Below are 19,728 nucleotides of genomic sequence, written 5' to 3'. Positions count from 1 at the left end.
TTGGCATCAGCCATGTAAACTTCTGATTCATTCTCAGGTATTCTGGGAATTGTACATGATTATCTTCAATACTATCTTACAATCAATGTCTTCATTCATTTGCATTAAAATGACTAATCAAAGGTATTTTTTACTTTAATTGGTTAATTAAATAATGTAAAGCTATAGAAAACCTGATACTTTAATTGTCCAGATGCTTGAATTAAGCCTTAAAACATATTAAGTCACCTAGTGAAGAAAAAATTGATGAATTTGTTTTTATTCTCTTCTTCTAGCTGTTTTGATTTTAGGCTTTTAGTTAAGTATATGACAGATCTTTTATGCTAGATGTCATGTCTCCTGCATAATTCAAGCAAATTTTGTTAATCACACATGGATGGGTTTTAAGACTTTGGGGTCTATGATATAAAAAGAAAAGCAGAATATGTTTTGGAAACTTTTTTGATTTCTAATGATTCAGTCTTGCATTATCTTGCATAGATCATATGTAATTAAAAGATAAAATAAGACCAGATAATGTACGTCCTTTCACTTCAAAAAATGAACGGAAACTCACAGGTGTATCATTTAGGAACCCATTACCTGTCCGTTTTACATGCTGCTGTCGTAATGAAAAATTCCAAACGATTGTCTTCAAAAGACATTAATTTGCAGCCATATGTACTTTGTATAGTGTTTTTATAAGGCTCATTTTGAAGATGTTTCAATCTAATTGTGATCCAATAATATTTTCAGAATATGTTAATTTGATCCCTCTGTGATAGCCTTATATACAGATTTTTGGGAGACATGATATCTTAATTTTAATGCCAGGCATTCTTTGAGATATTAATTAAGCTATATATGTCTCATAATATATGTAAATGGAGAACACCAAAATTACACCCCTCATTAATTAATTTTACTATTTGGTTTGACATACATACTATTAGAGCACTCGAGAAAGGAATCCTATACTTTTGAGATTTTTTCCTTCTGAGGAATGTATTAATTTTGACTTCAGGTGAGAGATATCTTGAGTTTACACTAAGTATTTATATCAGAAAGTGGGTGCTAATACCCAAGGCATTGTGATAAAAAGGAGAGTTCAGTCGGTAAGGTGAACGAGAGGACCCCCTTTATATTTTGGTCATGATATGTAAATAAATCTATATATCTTGGTTAAACCCTGCAATTAAATCTCCAGTGCCAATATGAGGCATATAGGGTTGTTTTTCTCAGTAAGCAGTCTTGTAGTCTTGACTCCTATGTCAGTTGGACTAAAATTAGAAATATTGTAAATGCCTTAATGGGTCAATTTAATAAAACAATATTATTTTTTGTTAAGAAGTACTCAGAAACATTTAGACAGTACTAAGTATGGGTATATTTTGGTATACTTAAAGAAGGTAATTTCTATGGCTTGAATTTTTTAATAGTTTAATTGTTTGTATTCTTTATTAAATTTTATGAATCTAGCCATTTGGCTGCCTTGATGAAGAGAAGTATTGGACTAGTTAGGGATTTCATTTATATTCAATATTGAATTGGGAAATAAATGCAAAAACTGAACAGTTACAGGAATTGAAAAAATAGTCAAACTTCCATATGTACATGTAGTATGCAAGTCATAGTTTTCATATGTTGATTCCAAAAAACAATGGAATACACTATACTATAATAATTGATTTTTAATATTTTATTGTTGAGTTCAGACAAATTAATTAAGATATGTTACATTTTAAGCATTTTTTTTTTTTTTGCATTTACACTGCTTTATTGTATGTGCTTAAAATACTGTAGAACACTAAAATTTCTTAACACGTACCTTATTTTCGTGAGATAGTAATATTGAATTTATAAGTGAGACAAAATTTTAATGAATTCTGGCTATTATTCTACATAGTCTTAAATAATAAAATTTTTTGCAAGAACTTTATTTTCGCAAACAGACTGCCTCATGTAATTATGTGAAATTAAAGTTCTCACGAATAAAAAGTGATTTACAGTAATAAAGAGTTTACTGAGTTACAGTGGCACATAAGCATTGTAGAAAGAAAATGCTGCACATTGCGATTTTTTTAATTATGATAGGCTGAGTGAGTGTTCAATTTCACAGCTTATTTTCAGATCATAACCTTTAAAAAGAACACTGTATCACTATTTATATATGATTTTTCAAATCTAGAATTGGATTTAATAAAAAGCATTTTCCTTACACCCACACCTCTACCTGAATATAGCTTATCTGTACTAAAAATACAATGGTGTGGTGTTGTCAGGCAGCAAATGCTAACAAAGTGACTCAGATCATAACACCCATCCTTTATGCAGGTTTGAATGCAGATAAAAAAAAAAATTGAATTCACTATTTTGCAGAATTGAGGGTGTTTTATACAAGAGTTAAGAATTGGGATATTGCACAATCCTTTTTATGAGGATCCGGGTTCTCACCACAAAACGGGGGTCAGGAAAAGACGTCAAAGATTTATTTGCCTGATTTTAAAAACTTTTGGTTCTTGGAAATATTAAGAAAAGGCTCTACTCTATTTATTTGTAAGTGTCTTGTGTCTTTTCATGTGGTTTATCCCATGTTGATATCACCACAATTTCACGTGGGGTGAGAGACTTTGGTACCGAGATATTAACTACTTTTCTTTTGACATGGATCTTGATAAAATTTGTTCTTGAAATAAAACAATTGATGCATTGTTAAATAAGTCCTTAAGTCGAACCTATAGAAGCTTTGCTAACAGCTTAATTTACTTAGATAACCAGTCAGTGAAAAGAACTTCGTTATTGAACTTCCCAAGGAAAAAAAAACTTCCTAAAACTTCATGAAAGGATATTCAGTTTCCTCTTTACTGTGTAAGGAAGGTCAAGAACACCCTGTTACTTGGAAAGTTAAGAAAATCCATTTGAATTACATTATCGACTTTAATTGACATTAAACAACGAATGGTGTCTCTCAGACACAACATGCTAGGGGCAAAGGTCAATTTTAAGGTACCTATGTACTAGATGGAAATTTGAGTATACCCTCATATTCTGTGTAGCAAAAATTATGCTGGTTTGGTTTATAGTTGATGTGAAGTGTGTCAGTTTCGTGGTCTCTTGGGTGTCAGCATCATGAAGCCTATCATTAACACTTCATAGTTAATATAGTACATGTACATGTAGGACCTCTTGTAACGCTTCCTGTCATATATCAAACGACTGTGAATTCTTCGAAAAAACATACATGAACTCCGATACATAACAGTGTAGTATACATGTATTAAAATACCAAAATAATAAACAATTTGAGATGTTGACACAGCAATGTAATGAAAAAATTTCACTTCAGTTCATTATTACTTAGTTGTCCCTTTGAAAAACTGTGTCATAGACAAGACTTTTGTGAAATTGCTATATAACCTCATTTTTCTATGGCCATAATTACTGACATTGATATATACAACTGCTGTTTTTAATGGAATAATGGTGGTTTGCAAAACTGAAGTTTGATGTCATGTTGGGTCCTTAGTAAGTAAAACCTTGGAGCATAATTAAGATGTTTTATCACAATTAATCAAGTGTACATATACAGTCACTGTCATAATTGAGTGGGTTCTTGAATTTATGCACATCTCTTTATCTTGCACATTTTAAAGTTTAAATGATTTCCATGCCATTTTTACTGGGAGTGATAGTTCGTGCCTTTGTCATAGAGGAAGTTAATTTCACCAAGTTTATAATTACGACAGCCAATTAATAAGCCCCACTTTTTTGATGAATTCAGTAAACTTCAGAAAATTATAAAAATTAAGAAACGACAAATTTTTAAAAAGGATATATTCAATGATATTAGCTTTTCAGCATTTGATTTATTACAAAGTTACATTTTAGCAAGTTTAGTGTGTGAAATATTATTACTCTTGTGTATGCAGTATGTAAAGATTCAGTATTACAAACATCAATATCAAAACTTTGGTATCTCAAAAATTGATATCAAAACTTCGGTATCTCATTTATTGATATCAGAACTTTGGTATCTCAAAAATTGATATCAAAACATCAGTATATCTCAAACATTGATGTCTTAAACACCATGGACATGCCGAAGTGAGTTGGAAGTCTCAACTACTTTTTCTTTAAATGTCTATTTTAATTACCTGAATATCTTGAATCCTTAGATGTCTCTCAGTTTTTTCTCAGCCCTATTGAGTTTGAGATAATGAGGTTTGACTGTACTTATAATTCTAACATATTCAAATTAATTTAAGCGCACTGTGTGTCATGGACTATTAGAACATTCATGAATCAGTTAAAACATATGTTAATCATATACAAATGTATTTGTAATTCATATTTTTTTTGCAGTGACCATGAATTAGCACAGTTAATAAACAGAGGAGATGCTAAACTTAATTGAATCCTGGTAAAATAAGTACATATACAATATACAATTAAAGTTGGAATTAAATAATCATGCATTTATCTATAAAGGATAAATTACATATCATATAATGAAAATATTACTGTTGTAACTCCAATCTTGCAATACGTTATATGCAACATTTTGAAAACAAAAAAATGATTTGTGCAATTCAGTCAGGTAGATCGTAATGGGGATTTGGGCTGAATTTTATATGTTTTTCTTTCTTTTATATTGTGGACACATATTGCTCATTAGTGCGATATTGTAAAAATATGATATTAACAGATTTCACAAGAAAATGATTATTGGCATTATTCTTATTAGATGAGAAAACACCTTTGTTTTCTGAAGGACCTCAAACACCTGCCTTCATTATTACACTCTTCAGATGTAGTAAATCATGAAAATTTTTGTCATGAATGCACGATCCAAAAATAATCCAAAAATTAAAGGGAAACATTTTCAAGTTGCATACCAACAGATGTATGAGTTCACAGCAGAGATTGTAAAACCAGGCCATTGTTTTATGACGAGTGCATGCAGCCTTGAAATGGGAGGACATTGTAGTATGCAGAGCTCATTTTTTTACTCCCCTTTTCAGTTGTAAATGTTGCAGATCCAGGTTTTGACTTCCTGTTGGAGGCAGACTACTAGGTGCATTTGTGCCAATTGGAAAATCAGGTGCATGCATCGATAAAATTTTTGTAATTGAAGGAAATATTTGCACTATCAGCAGTTCCTTCTATATTTTGGATTAAAAAGAATACAAGCTATTTCTATTACATTCTAAGTTATCTGTTACATTCTAAGTTATTTCTATTACATTCTAAGTTATTTCTATTAAATGCTAAGTTATTTCTATTAGTACATTCTAAGTTATTTCTATTAGTACATTCTTAGTTATTTCTATTAGTACATTTTAAGTTATTTCTATTACATTCTAAGTTATCTGTTACATTCTAAGTTATTTCTATTACATTCTAAGTTATTTCTATTAGTACATTCTAAGTCATTTCTATTAGTACATTCTAAGTCATTTCTATTACTTTCTAAAGTTAATGATCCACATGAACCATTCATCTTGTGTTTTAGCTTAGACTCAATGGATGACTTAAAATTTACTTCACTTTGTTGCTTTGAGTCAAGGACAATGATATTGAATGTGTATATATGTATATATTGCATTGTACATGTAGTTAGAAAAACACTGCCTTCTTATCAATGAGTTAATGGTTGCTTCATTACTTTGCTCCATTTCTTGATTGTCAGTACTGCAAGTTTGGGCTTATTGATCAATTCTATGGTACAGTTTCTGTTACTTGTTGAATGTCACAAAATTTCTTTCCTATCTTTTATCAGGGTGTAAAATTGTTATCAAAGAAAGGAATTGCTATTGTTGCATTTAAAAAAGAGTTATTGACCATCAAAATTACTGGAAGTAATGCTAGTGAATCATTTTCAGTTAGAAGCCATATGGGTGTCAGTAATTGAATGTTTTTTTGCTGGTGTGGTAATTGCAGCACAGATCACAAATCTTGATAAGCAAAAAAGAACCCATTGTGTGCCTGTGAAACAAATTCCTTGTCTTTGTGCATGGCTCTTTAATCACTGGGGTGTTATCTGATATTTTGTCGAATCACGATTCGGAATTATAAATTGACCTAAGAGGGGTGTAAAGTCTTTCTACCTGGTTTGTTTGTTTTCCTAGGAACAAACACCTGAGATAGATTTTAAAATTCTTTGCCGAAAAAATTCAATACACACAAGAGCATAGACATTAAAAACGTTACCACCCCCCAGGGGCGACTAGAGGAGAGACCTGTGCTGACCTTGTTTTTGATGAGTCACTCAATGCGGATAGGCTGAGGGCTCTTTACTATCAACCTGTACAACTTCTTGTAGTACACAATTTTATCGGGGGACACCTCAGGCACTCTTGGCATGGGACTTCTGTGTGGGGTCTCTTCCAGTCTGTGGCAGCTTTCTTAGAATGGTCTATACAGCAGGTAGGGCATATTTCTTAATTTCTTCACAGCATAAAAAATGTATAAGTTTAACCTTCTCTCTCTTTCTCTTCTTATTACTGAAATAGTAAACCTTGGCTGAGGGGGGCTTTGTAAATGTGGAGCCATGTTGCAATCTGTAAAATTTCCTGAACTGTTTTTTTAGTCTTGCAATTGACCCTTGGCTTTCAGCACAGAGATATTGCTTGTGGCTGTGGTGTATTAGTTGTTGAATCAAAGTAAAATTATGTGTATGTCTGCAGGGTAAAACAGGCTATCTTGCTTATTCAGCTATATCATTGTGTAATGAGCACTCATAAAGTTTTCATTCACAAATACACATTTCCATGGGTCGCTGTAAGGTCCATCCTTTATGTTGTGTGTATGACAACAAATTAATGGCATTTAGTTCTCTCCTTGCTGTACTTGACACTAACCTGACATAAACACTTGGAACCACCACTCTAACTGATAAACATCTGCCAGACTGTTTGTGTATTGAATTTTCAGACATCACAGTTCTTTTCAAGTACTTAGTATATTATATTTAATACATGCATTTATTGTCATCAAAAATAGATACATAAAGAAAAAGGAAGAAATATGTAAATATACAGATACCAATTCAAAAAGTATCGGGTCTATAGAAACTAGGAGCAATTAAATCTGAATCATGAACTGACATAATTATAAAATAACACTAAATCAGGGGTGTAGAGAAGTCTTGCATTAAAGTTTAAGTAGCTTAGGCATTTCTGCTGCTTTTTTAATCAGTATGAAGTGCATGACTGAGGATTTTAAGGGTCAGTGTTTATGTCCTAGAGTGCAAAGTGATTGCTGTGTTTATTCTACTCTATATATTTTTTTAAATTAATTTAACCAACATTTTGCATTTTGTTTCATCTGTACACATTAAAGCATCAGTGGTCATAAAAAAAATGAAAAGTACTAATAAATATAAAATCAATAAATAATGAGTAACATATTGTGTAAGAAGGCTAACCTTGGAGTCTTAAATAAGGATATAGCTAGTCAAGCTAATTGACATGTTAGATTAGGGACATACAAGTTTGTAAATCAGAATCGATATTTCTCATAATACACCTGGGCACAGATTGCAGTGACAGGCATGTGACTTGATTAGCTGGATGTTTGAGAGGCTTTGATTCATAATTATAGTCTGAATGAAAGCTTGGTCATCAGTAGCTTTTGTTTGTGCATAACTGCCACATATGGAAAGGAACTAATTAATATTGTTCGAATCGCTGAAGAAGTGTACATTTTTATATACACAGATTTGGGTGACAAGCGTGATGGATGGGTCGCCCCAACAGAGTACGCAGTGAACTTCGTCAATGAATATACTTAGAGCTGAAACGAGACGAAAAAACGCTTCAGTGCACATGCTTGGCAAAGTACACCGAGGAATTTCATAGTTTGCCCAAATACTATCAGCAGATAAAAAAGGTTAAATCTCCTGCTACCGAAAGAATTCTGTCGTTCGTAGGGCTCTTTTTTTCTTGCATTCACAAAGGATTAGAGGCACAAATATAGCACAGACTGGTTTTTCCTTTAACATGCAAATCATGAACAATGGATAAAACATTTTTGGTTGTGTTAGTGTAAATTTATGAATAGACTACGTATCCTCCTTGCTATGAAGGAAAGATAGTTGGTAAGTGGCTTATATATAGTTCATTGTTGTGTATTGTGCATTGTACTTAAATATTGACTTTTAAAGATAATATTTTTCTATACGTGGAGTTTGAAGCGTAGTGTGTCCTGCACCCATTTCTAAAATTTTTTGTTTGTATTCTATTCTACAGTTTTATTTTCTTAGAGGCATTCGACTGGCTTTTGTCGGTATGTTTTTGTTGGGTTAAGTTTGTTTTCTGGAATTTTAATTAAGGTGAAACTGTGGTCGATAAAACATCTTGTTGATCATGCCCTCTTGATGGGATATGATGATATCAGCAAAATCTATATCTCTTTTTTGGTTAAATTAACTGAATTGGTTGGATCAATGGTAAAGAATACATGACCTACATAGCAAACAGGTAACTTTGTAAGACTCCAATCAATTCTTTATGCTACCCAACTTTTTAAAATTATTATGTCTGATCATTCAACACTAATGATTCTTTGTTAAACAACACCTAGCTACATGAAACTGAAGTCGTATAAAGAGAATTTTTTAGTTTTTCCTTTAGGCCGCCAGGTGTATGTCAAGGTAGGTTGAAACAGACACTATTTATTCTCTACAGGATAAGGTTGCACGTACCTATGAGAACCTGCACACAGATTATGAGAATATTGATATTCGATGCTTTGTAAATCAGAGATGCTGTATTATCATGAGTTGAGATTAACCTCAAAGTGTCAAGCTTTGTATTATTTGACAACTCTAGAAAAAAGGTGTGGGTATGTTAGAAGGCTGTCTTGTGACTAACTGAAACCACTAGGCCAATTCAACCAAACTTGCCACAAAGCATTCTTTGGTGAAGGGGATTCATGTTTGATAAGAGGAGGGTCATGCCCTATTTCAAAGGGAGATAATTAGAATTAGTGAAAATTTAATGGCATCTTTTAAAAATCTTCTTCTCAAGAATCACTGGGTAGAAAAGATGAAACTTATATGAAAGTTTCATTACATAGTGTAGATTTCAAATGTTTTTAAAATCATGACCACTGGGGCTAGGGTGGAGTCACAATGGGTGATCAAACTTTTACATAGGAATGTAAAGGAAATATCTTTAAAAATCTTCTTCTCAAGAACAGCAAAGCCATAGTTATAGTTATATTTATATGATAGCACCCTCAGATAGTGCTAAGATTCAAGAAATTGTTCAAATCATTAACCCATGGGAATAGGAATATTTATCGATAAAAATTTCTGCTGATGAAGAACAGCAGGGCAAGAGTGACTCAGGTGAGCATTGTGACCCATGGGCATCTTGTAGTGAGTGGAACTCTATCTCCAGATGTAGTACCATGTATATATTGTACATGTCAGATGCTGTATTTGAACAGCACCTTTGAACTAACTGAACTTGTGTTTTCACTAAATCTATTCCTTTATTATTACTTTACAGCAATAGATTATATAAATTCTGTGTAAATTTGGGCTTCAAACAAAGTTGAAAAATCAAAGTCAAATCTGGGAGGTCTTAAAGTTGAAAAATGTTCAAATGCACTGCCTTTAAAACAATTCATGGAATTGCGAAGTATGGAATACTGTCTTTACTCAAAAACTTCAAGCCATAAAAATGACTTATTCTTTATAGCATGTAAAAAAAAGTTTATTTATAGTGCATTTTTAATGACGGTCACATTCTTGACTGAATAACATTATTATAAGTGTGAAAAATTTTGATCAAAAAGAAGCAAATGCAGTAATCTCATTAGAACTTGCACAGTATCATATACCATGTATACTGATATAGTTGGCAATTAGTAATTATCATGTTTTTCTGGTCTTGACAATTATTGATCAGACTGGAAAATCCTGGTCTCTTTTAATGATGAGGGTATTGCATAAATGTATGTAGCTGTCATTTCTATATACCTTGGCCTCACAGGTGAACAGAAGTATATTGGTTTGTATTTTTAGTCTGCATGATTCTCTGGCAATACATACTTTCTGCCAAGAAGGTGTTTCCTGACACTGTGTTCCTCATAAGTCTGTGTGAATTAATGCGTGTGCAATTAGTCTGCTTTTATAATTATTTGCCAACAAATTATGAAGGTGGAATTTCTGATGATTATTTTATTGCTTGTAGTGCATTTGTGTTAACACTCGTCTGACAAACAGATAGAGAACTGAAGGAATTCTTGAACAGGTTTTTCTTCCACGGACTTGACAACATTTTTGGCAATATGAAGTCAGAAATAGCAATTAAATGACTTTACTGCTCATTAAGTGCTGTTTTTTCCATTGGAAATTTTTCAGATTGGAGAAGGATTAGGAGACTGGAAATGAGGTGTTAAGGTTTTATTATTTTATGCCATCACATTTAAGAAAGAAAGTGATAATTAATTGCATTCACATTGTGTATCTGTATTTGTAAGACCCAAGGTGTTTTTTAAATACCTCTGTTTTATAATGTTTATACTATAATTTCGTTTAGTTGAGTTCAATAACTGGCTCCATAAATTAACACATTTAGGAAAAACAGAAAGGAACTGGTCAGATTGTGTTATAAACTTCAGTACGTAAGTACTGTTTTGAACTTTCTTTTTTAGCCTACATCATTGTATGAGATAGTTTGATCAGTGTGTTCAGTCTACTTCTGGTTTCCAAATCCTTGCTGTAAAGGTGCAGTTTGCAATATAGAATTTAATCATCTCTGCATGTATATCAACTACATTAATCTCTTTGCCTTCATTTTTATAGATGTAGACTTGTATTTTACTGTTTTGTTCCTAATACTGCTGATTTCTCAGTTTGTGGGATGAAGGTTTGGTTAAAGAAATCTTCCAAATTAGCTGGTGAACGTTTTAGGTACCATGGTAATTGGTTGAAGGTTACTGACAGTTAAAAAAAAAGTCTTGGTATTCAAAAAAGAAAGAAAAAACAAGGACTGAATTAAGAAACTTAATTTAAAGGGTGCAGTTCAGCTTTTTTCTTGTGAACAGTATGCATTTGAATGGACAGTTTTGTTATCAAAATTTGCACAAATAGTTCTATAAAATAATGTGTGTCGTTGGGTATGATTGTGGAATATTAAGCAATGAAAAAAGCCCAAGAGAGAACAAATTCACTGTTACTTTCGATACTAATTATGGCTACTGGCTATCAATAAGTTAGAATATTGGCCATGAAAGTTGATATGAATTACATTTTGGTGCATGAAAAATGGTAATTTAGATGAGAAAAATCATAGCTGTGTGGGCGTCAACACAAAAAAATTCAAACCTGCTTAACTAGAATATATTGGGTCATGTGATTGGAAATGCACTTGGTGTGCCCTCCATATTATTTCCCAAACATCTGAAGACTATTAAATTGTTTTGTCTGGAACTGTAAAAACATGAAAAGAAATGGTAGTGTTCACACATTGAAGAGTAATTGTACAATTTGATGGAAATTAACCAGCACATTAGGACCATGGATTAGGTCAGTTTGCTGTGTGTTTATGACCCTGGTCTAATCAATGATGGATGCTGTTTAGTTATGGTCAGTCTAATATTGATTTGCTCTCTCTGGTCATTGATGTGCATGAAAGAGTCCATGCAGTCAGCCAACCTTAATACACACTAATCAATAAGGGTCCTTTTTTTAAATCCCAAAGTGATTCAAACAATGTCCAAAACTGCCCTAGTATTTTCCAGCTTGGCAGTTTGTCAGTTGTGATCTCTTTGTTGTATTTCATTCATTCAATTCCTGATGAATGGACTGATTATGAAGACATTTAAATTCCTTAAGGATTTATGCCTACATGTATAAATATAGTTAATATATACATATGTACACATATGTACTGCTGTTGAGTGAGATTTAATATCCTAGTCACTGCCTTTAATACGTGGGAAGAATGTCCTGTTATTAAATATAGTACTAGATTTACTACTATCACTGTATGTAGATGTGCAGTAAATATCTGATAACCACCACAAACAGTGGTTGGTATGACTATGATGTGTTTATTTATATATACATGCTTATATTTACTCTTCTTTTCCTGTCAACATGCGAGGAAGTACGATCCAAGTCCATTTATATTTATAAACTTCAAGTTATGACTTATCAATGCTATAAATATAATTCCTCTTCTGGTCTGAAATAACATCACTATAATTAGTATTCAAAAGTGCATATGATGATTATGTAAATCAATATACTGTGGTACAAATTACACAACTGCCTGAGATTTTTTGTGTTAAGCTAAATAGGAATCAATCCATCTGGTGACGTACATAAGAGAGCTTTTATCTGTAAATGGGTTCTGATTTTTTAAAAATCAAGGTCTATGTTCACTTGGAAATGAGGAAAATTCGATAGATTACAGGGAGAGATAGTTCAAAACTTTTATTCATTTTATTTCAGAAACGGAAGATGTGAATGCAGCGTCCATTAATTCAATTTCTGATGTACGACATGGCTTCGCTCCATCCACGAAATCTGTGCATCACAAGACCCTTTGTCAGCTGCTGACACAAAGGATAGAGACGCACCGAGGCAATGAGCAACAAGTGAGCAAAGGGGAGAGAATCAAAGCCAGGATAGAGGAAAACAACAATGAGGCTCTGGACCTGAAAAATGACAGTAGTGAACGAATGAATAAAAACAACAATGGGTTCAGTAGAATGACTGGAAGTGCTCCTCATAATAGCAGTGAAAATATCAGTTGGCTTCATGATGGCTCTACCAATCAGTCTTCACCTCCGAGGCCTTCCGAAGGTATGATAAGTAATGCCAGCAACATAGGAAGTGAATCCCTCTCTACAACCATGTTAGCTTCAGCAGCCTCACCAGGTAGTATGTCTGGGGTTTTCCGACCCCCAATGAATGAAGCTGCCTCTAGACTTCTTACCCACGGAAATAGTCAGTACCCTGGTTTGTATTCACCAGGGGGTAGTGCTAGCAGCTCAGTATCTCCTTACTCGCTGCAAGGACATAGTCCATCTTCAGTGCAAGGACCACACTTACAATCGTTAGCACATTATAATACATTTTATCAGAGTCCATATAATTTACAGAGGTCTGGTATTCTATCAGGACCTTATCCCCAAATTGAGTCCTACTCAGCTGTGTTACAGAGTATGGGCACTGTTGTGCAACAGACTTCCCACACCCAAATTCCACGCAATACATATGGTCCAGTGACACAGTATTCAGGGCTCAGTAGCTCTCACCCACGCTCAATGTCAGCCTCAATGTCTCCGAGCCCTGATGCTCACCATGGAGCCAGCCAGGCTGAGATCGTTCATGGGGACATGAAAAGAGAAAAACTACCAGAGGAACATGAAATGATATCTCGTCTGAAGGATGAGCGTGCTCAAAGTCTTTCATCACTTGAATTTTCTGGAGGTAAATCTGTATCATTTAAGGACCCACCTCGTCGGGATTCTCACCGCGAGGTAAGCTACAAAGTGCCTAGTGGGAAGGAGGGTAGTTTAAAACACCGTATTCTGACTCGCCCCTCAGACAGTGCAATACAGAGTTCTCACTTAGACTCAAGGTTCTCCACTTACACAGGGGATGAACCTGCCCTCAAACGATCAAAAAATAATCATGGTGGGGTGTCTACCAAACATTCCATGGATGAGGGGCCCAGTGTGCACACCATGATGCCTCTGCAGACCTCCATGCGACAGAGCCCAGCCATGACCCAGGGCTCAAGCGCACAATTACATTACCCTCCCCATTTCATGAAAGGATCAATTATACAGCTTAGTAATGGTGAATTAAAACGAGTGGAGGACTTGCAAACAGATGATTTTGTACAGAGTGCAGAAATAAGCAGTGATCTCAAAATAGATTCCAGTACTGTGGTGAAAATTGAATTCAATCCAGACCACAGTACGGCCATTCTTGGCTTTGTGGTCGGAGAACACAAAGTACAGGTGAGTAGCAATAAATTTGATTTCTTGTTGATTTTGTCAGTATGCTGAAAAAAATAAAAATTTCATTCGTGGTGTAATGTGTCATTGGGTGTAAAGAGATTATTACCTGTTGCACTAACTTCTTTGACAGTATACAGCAGGCCTTTCAAAATCTGCTGGTATCTGGTACTTTTACCCAGCTGAAATCATGATTGTACTGGCTAATGTATTCATTGGTGAAAAATTCAATAAGATATTTAATTAAAATCTGTCCACAAGGTACCTCCTATTTTTGTAAAAGTACCACCTGTTGCTAATCTTTTTGAAAGCCCTCTTAATGTCTAAAGAGTAATTAAAAAAAAGTAATAAAAGTTGTTCAGATCTATGCATTGCAGTTATGTAGTTGGTTGTAAATGTCTGCATTACAACTCAAACTTAACAATCACATAGTTTTGCCATTATCAGGGAAATAATTAGCATTGCTAAGAATAAATATGTCTGCATTTCATACTATAGTGCAAGAAGGATAACATTTTTTGACACATTTATAAATTTTGTAAAACCTAATTAATACTCATTTCAGAGATAAAAATAGATTATTTTGAGGGTTGATTTTAAGAAAATGATACAGTATTTAAACATTTTTATCCTGCACTTATGCATCATTTTGAAAAGTTTGCAAGAAAATCTTGTAATATTTTCAATGACTCTATTACCAATGGGATTTCTGTCTCTTCATCTTTTTCTCTATTTTTTGTGAAAAAGCTACACAATTCTATTCTCTTTATTATGTTCTCTTGATGACTGTTTAAGATTTCAAAAAAATAAAAAGCTGAATGCTATTTTTTTTAGCATGCAAAATTTCATAAAGCTTGAGATTTAAATTCAAACAAGCATATATTCAATCCATAAAAGTTAAAATTAGCTAAATTTTTTTAATAGGATTTTTTTCTTGTTTCAAATTTTCTGGGACAAGGGCAATGAGCTGAAAAATTTATAAATGTCACTTTGAACATTCATAGTAATAAATGACTACAGTAAATTGTAAACAGTCAATAAATTTTCTGAATAATTAAAATGTCTCTCCTACACTTTTCAGTATTTTTGATGTTTCTAGAAGTGAAAATCAATTGGGAGGCCTTGCATAGATACACGTAGTTATAATTGTAGTAAGACATTTAAGACACACAGACCCCCCCCCCCCCCATTTGTAAGAATTGGTTTTAAGTATGGATAGTATATTATGAGCAGGAAATCCATATATATTTTTGAGGGTGTAAACTGATTACTTTCTGCTGATTTGCCGCCTTACACATGACAGTGCAGACAGCTAGTGACAATCAATGCTCCCAGTTTGTCCTGTATTGATCAAAAATCGTCAACTTGTTGACAGTGTGGCGCTGCACTCCCACGCCACCATTAATAATTCCATCATGGTTTTGTCACATAACGAAGCATAGAGTGAGGGGGCAGGAGATTAGTTTGCTCATCAATATTGGAAGAGATGCTGCTCGTGAAAGGTTTTAGATTTAAAAAATGACATTAAAATGACTGGTAAAACTGCACTGTAAATTCTCAAATTTCTTTTTATATTTCATATGTAATATGAATTCCTAGCAGATGGAAGTGAATGGTGATTTAAAGCACGTATTTTTTCATTGAGTAAATTTCATCAAATGACAGGTTTTAAATTAGGATTAAGAGCAGCCTGGCACTTTCTTGTGGGGCCATAGGAAAGGGAGGATGCCTCCTCCAATAATTTTTGCCTTAATTGTACAATAGAAATTATAGCAATTTTACAGTGGAACCCCCTCAATTATGGAGTCTGATGACAACAGTCATATCAACATTTGCAACAATGATAATTCTATAAATACAAACACAATGTTAAAAATTATTTAGCATATATAATCTATAAAAGGGGCTTGGACACAGATTTGAAGTTAATTATATCAAAATTCTAAAATTTTCAGTATAATATCATGACTTATATGTTGCTAGAGCATTTCACACTGAAATATATTAAAAGCATGTTTAGAAACTTCTTTCATATGGAAATTATTAAAACTACAAATTTTGGGACATGTTTGATTGACACGTATCCTTGCACTTCACGAACTAAACTTTATCCTTAATACTTAAGAAAAGTAGAAATTAGGTTGTGTATTAATGCAAAATATTAAAACTATAATCCAGAAAATTCAGAGTAGAAATGTGAGAAAGAAAAACCAACTCACCAGTATCAGTTCTTGCTCAGTGATGTGTGCACAGTGAACAAATTGAACATACCCAGTTAAACGTAAACAATAACAGAGCTCTTGCCCTGTTTACAAACACAGATGTTTGATGTGATGTTATGAAGAATGTCGTTGTCATTGAATTCTAAGAATATTCATGTATATAAGTTCAATTCATTTAATAACTGAATTTATTTATTGAATAAAAATAGAAATTTAAAATTGTGAACAATGCAACTGTGTCCAGGCCCCTTTAAGGTTTAAAATTAAACTCTGGCATTATACTAGATTCAGAATATTGTGATATTCTGTAGGATAATTTTTGATTTTGATGAATGTATGTTTTTTATGTTGGATTGTTGTTTGACCTTTCTGACAAGGGCACGACCTCAGGATGTCTTGCCTTGTCACTTTCACCACCTCAGATCTCAGTCTTTCTTTATAATTACTGACATTATATTGCACATCACACCTCTGTAATAAACATCCCATATTTCTGATATTGTCATTTATTGGACTTTATAGATTTGGGGGAGGGGGGAGTTATTGTTCATGGTAGCCTTACTGTTTATGTCCCCAACTTTATAACTTTATAATCATACCTATTCAATATTATAGACTTAAATGTCTTTTACTAAGGTAAAGGCTAGGTCAAGGCCATATTTTATGATCAAATAGAACTATTGTTATCAGCTGGGACATCATTTCACAATCATATCTTTATTAATTACTTCTGAAATTATCAGTCAATCATATTTTGATTTTAACTTGGTTAAAATGGTTGATTGTTCTGTCAGCCACCATAAGAGGTACAAAAAACTGTATAATGTAATACATGTACCAGATTCCAAATACAGTTGAACTTCGGTATCTCGAACACTGATATCTCGAATACCATGGATATGTCGAAGCATTTTTAAATTAAGTCTCGGCCCCTTCTTCTTTAAGTTTTTTACCCTGGATATCTCGAATCCTCAAATATCTCGAAATTTTTCCTCGGTCCCATTGAGTTCGAGATAATGAGGTTTGACTGTATGTTTTTTATGAAGATAACTTCTCTGATGTACTGAATTAATTTTTTTTTCTTTTTGTATATATAAATGACCTGTCTAAGGTACATATTGATTAAAATTTCAGGTGACTGTGGAAGCTACATTAGAGCATCCTTTCTTTGTCTTTGGACAAGGTTGGTCATCTTGTGAGCCGGAGCGAAGTCTTCATAGGTACGGACTGGACTGCCAGAAGCTCACTGTGGGAGATGTATGCATCTCCTTAACACACAAAGACGTACAGGAGCGGGCAGCAGAGATCTCCCAGCAACAGCAGCTGGAGCTGAAAGAATCACCCCACAGGTCATCCCTCAGAAATTCCACCTCCTCACTGAGCCCTGCCCACAAGAGAAACTCCCCCAGTGACCTGGAGAACCGCTCCAGGAAACATCATCTTTCCACCATGTCAAGTCACCACGTAGATCCCCCAAAGGACACTGTTGAAGTTAAACAGGAGACTGCCCGCTATAGTGTTACCTGATATTCCACACCCCTTCTACTCAAACAAATTATATATCTTTGTTATTATTATTTCTTTATTTTGTTGTTACACAGCAAAATTATTATCTATACCCATCATTGTTTTTTTTTTTATAACAGCAATCTGATGAGACCTTGATATTGTCATCTGAATTTTTGTGTCAAGAAAAAGACATGCCTGGAACACAAGAAAAGGTACAAATTAGTGTATGCCAACATTTGACTTAGTTTATATCGTACATTTACATTGTGTTCCTGCTAACCTTTTTTATTGGTTAAATATGTTCCTTTGGATTCGTTTTAAAAGGTTGCACTCTGTGGAGAGACATTGACTCGATCAGGTTGCTGTTTTAGTGCAATTGTTTTACAGTCCCAGCACTATAATATGGTTTTTTTTTTTCTTCAAAAGTGCTAAATAGAAGATTTTAAATGCTTGATAGTCTAGATAGATTCCCAGGTGTTATGTATATTACTGAAGGTATATAATCAACTCATTCTGAGGCTCATTTACAGGCCGTGAAACAATAGGAACATTGCAGTTTATAGTATTTTCCTCTATTTTTTGAGAAAACCCAAAATATTACAGAGATCTGCTGGAAGCTATTAATTTTTTGTATGAAAAGATTGAGCCTATTGAACATAAATCTTGTGTTTATTGAACAAATAATCCTCATAGAAATTCTTAAAATTGACATTTTTTAAAGAACTATATATTTTTGCCCCCATGGCAGTGAGTTGACAGATTTTTATCATGTCATCAGTATTTTTAGAGTGCTTTCTTATATAATACATGATTCATTGAATTTTTTTAATTAATTGACATTTACTGTACAAATCCTAAATGGATTATGTTACAAATTGTCTTTTCTTGTTATTTCATGTTGTTTCATGGAAAATTGTGATAATTTTAGATTATTTTTATTATAGATAACGCACAATACAAGTGTATCTCAAATTTTATGGAAAGCAATTAATGTTGTAAATGTATATTGGATATAATTTTACTTGAAAGAAGAAAATTTTAATTTTTTTTTAAATGGATTTAAACTAAATACTTCATATGTGAATTATTGTTCGATCAAATGATGAGTTTCTGTTATAAAAATGCCACGTACTGTATTGATAACATATCTGTCTTTTATACCTTTTTATCTTGAATGCACTTTTTGTCAAAATTACTAAGAGACGCACAGAGTACAGTCAATGTTAAAATATTATACATAGCAAACTTTTTTATTCATTAGGTGATACCATAAAGTGGAAAATGTCAGAGAAAAATGATACCAATCTTGCTTAAAAAAAAAGAATTCTCAAGACAATATAGTTGCTGTTTTGCAATGCCTATATCCATGTTTTAAGGGATTACGCATCACAGTCATGCAATATTGAAGGAAATGTGGTCTGTAAACTAAAACCATCTTTTCTCATCTTGTTCATAACAAACGAGTCATGTAGAAATCTTATATGGCTAATGTCAAGCAGCTAGCACATTTGATGAGCAATTATCAAACTCTGGTGAGACAGGAATCGGGAATTTGTGCTATGAGTATAGCATTTGTATGTTGTTATACATTGTTATTGTTACACGCAGTAAATTGGAGCAACACAGATGCAAAGGGCAACAACTGCTACTAATCATTAGGGATGACGAAACAAGTTTGTCAAAATTCAGATCCACAATGTTTTTAAGATTTAACTCCTCCCCACTGAATTTGTGACAACTTGGGATATATTCTAGCTTTCAGTAATAGTACAGTAATTCTTATACAATTTGGTCGTCTAAATAAAAAAGAAGCAGGGAGAATTTAGGTTTGACTTTTCATTCTTTTCATGAAGTTCATTAGAGACGACCCCTTTTCCTAATTTTCTTTGCATTTCCATTTACAATGTAGTTTATATCAAGATCTTTACATAGGTTAGTTTATAAATGGATTGTTTCCATGAAATGCATGTACATGTACACAACTTATATAGTCTACTCAATTCCTTTTAGATCTCAAATTACTGGCAATATC

The 19,728-nt window shown here is 33.3% G+C and overlaps 2 protein-coding genes across 6 annotated transcripts in view; one reads left to right on the top strand and one right to left on the bottom strand.

Moving 5' to 3' along the window:
* The window catches only part of LOC133205948 (uncharacterized), a 37,610-nt gene extending 18,244 nt beyond the window's left edge, over positions 1-19,366 (top strand). For 3 of the 5 annotated variants that reach the window (XM_061341842.1, XM_061341844.1, XM_061341846.1), the window contains exons 2-3: positions 12,449-13,968; positions 17,322-19,366. In XM_061341842.1, the coding sequence (XP_061197826.1) occupies positions 12,449-13,968; positions 17,322-17,714 (1,913 nt within the window). In that variant the 3' untranslated portion in view covers positions 17,715-19,366. Of the gene's footprint in view, positions 1-6,378; positions 6,406-7,689; positions 8,078-12,448; positions 13,969-17,321 lie in introns of those variants that run through there. The other 2 variants (XM_061341843.1, XM_061341847.1) reach the window with 2 other exon arrangements.
* LOC133206389 (E3 ubiquitin-protein ligase TRAF7-like) overlaps positions 1-19,728 on the bottom strand; it is a 324,928-nt gene that overhangs the window by 47,359 nt on the left and 257,841 nt on the right. The window lies entirely within an intron of this gene.

The sequence above is a fragment of the Saccostrea echinata genome, unplaced genomic scaffold, assembly GCF_033153115.1.
Source record: "Saccostrea echinata isolate AGI-Se365-2 ecotype Australia unplaced genomic scaffold, CSIRO_AGI_Sech_v1 ptg000054l, whole genome shotgun sequence".
In the NCBI taxonomy this organism is placed as follows: Eukaryota; Metazoa; Mollusca; class Bivalvia; order Ostreida; family Ostreidae; genus Saccostrea; species Saccostrea echinata.
Note: the sequence above shows the minus strand (reverse complement) of the source record. Positions and strands in the feature narration are given on the sequence as shown.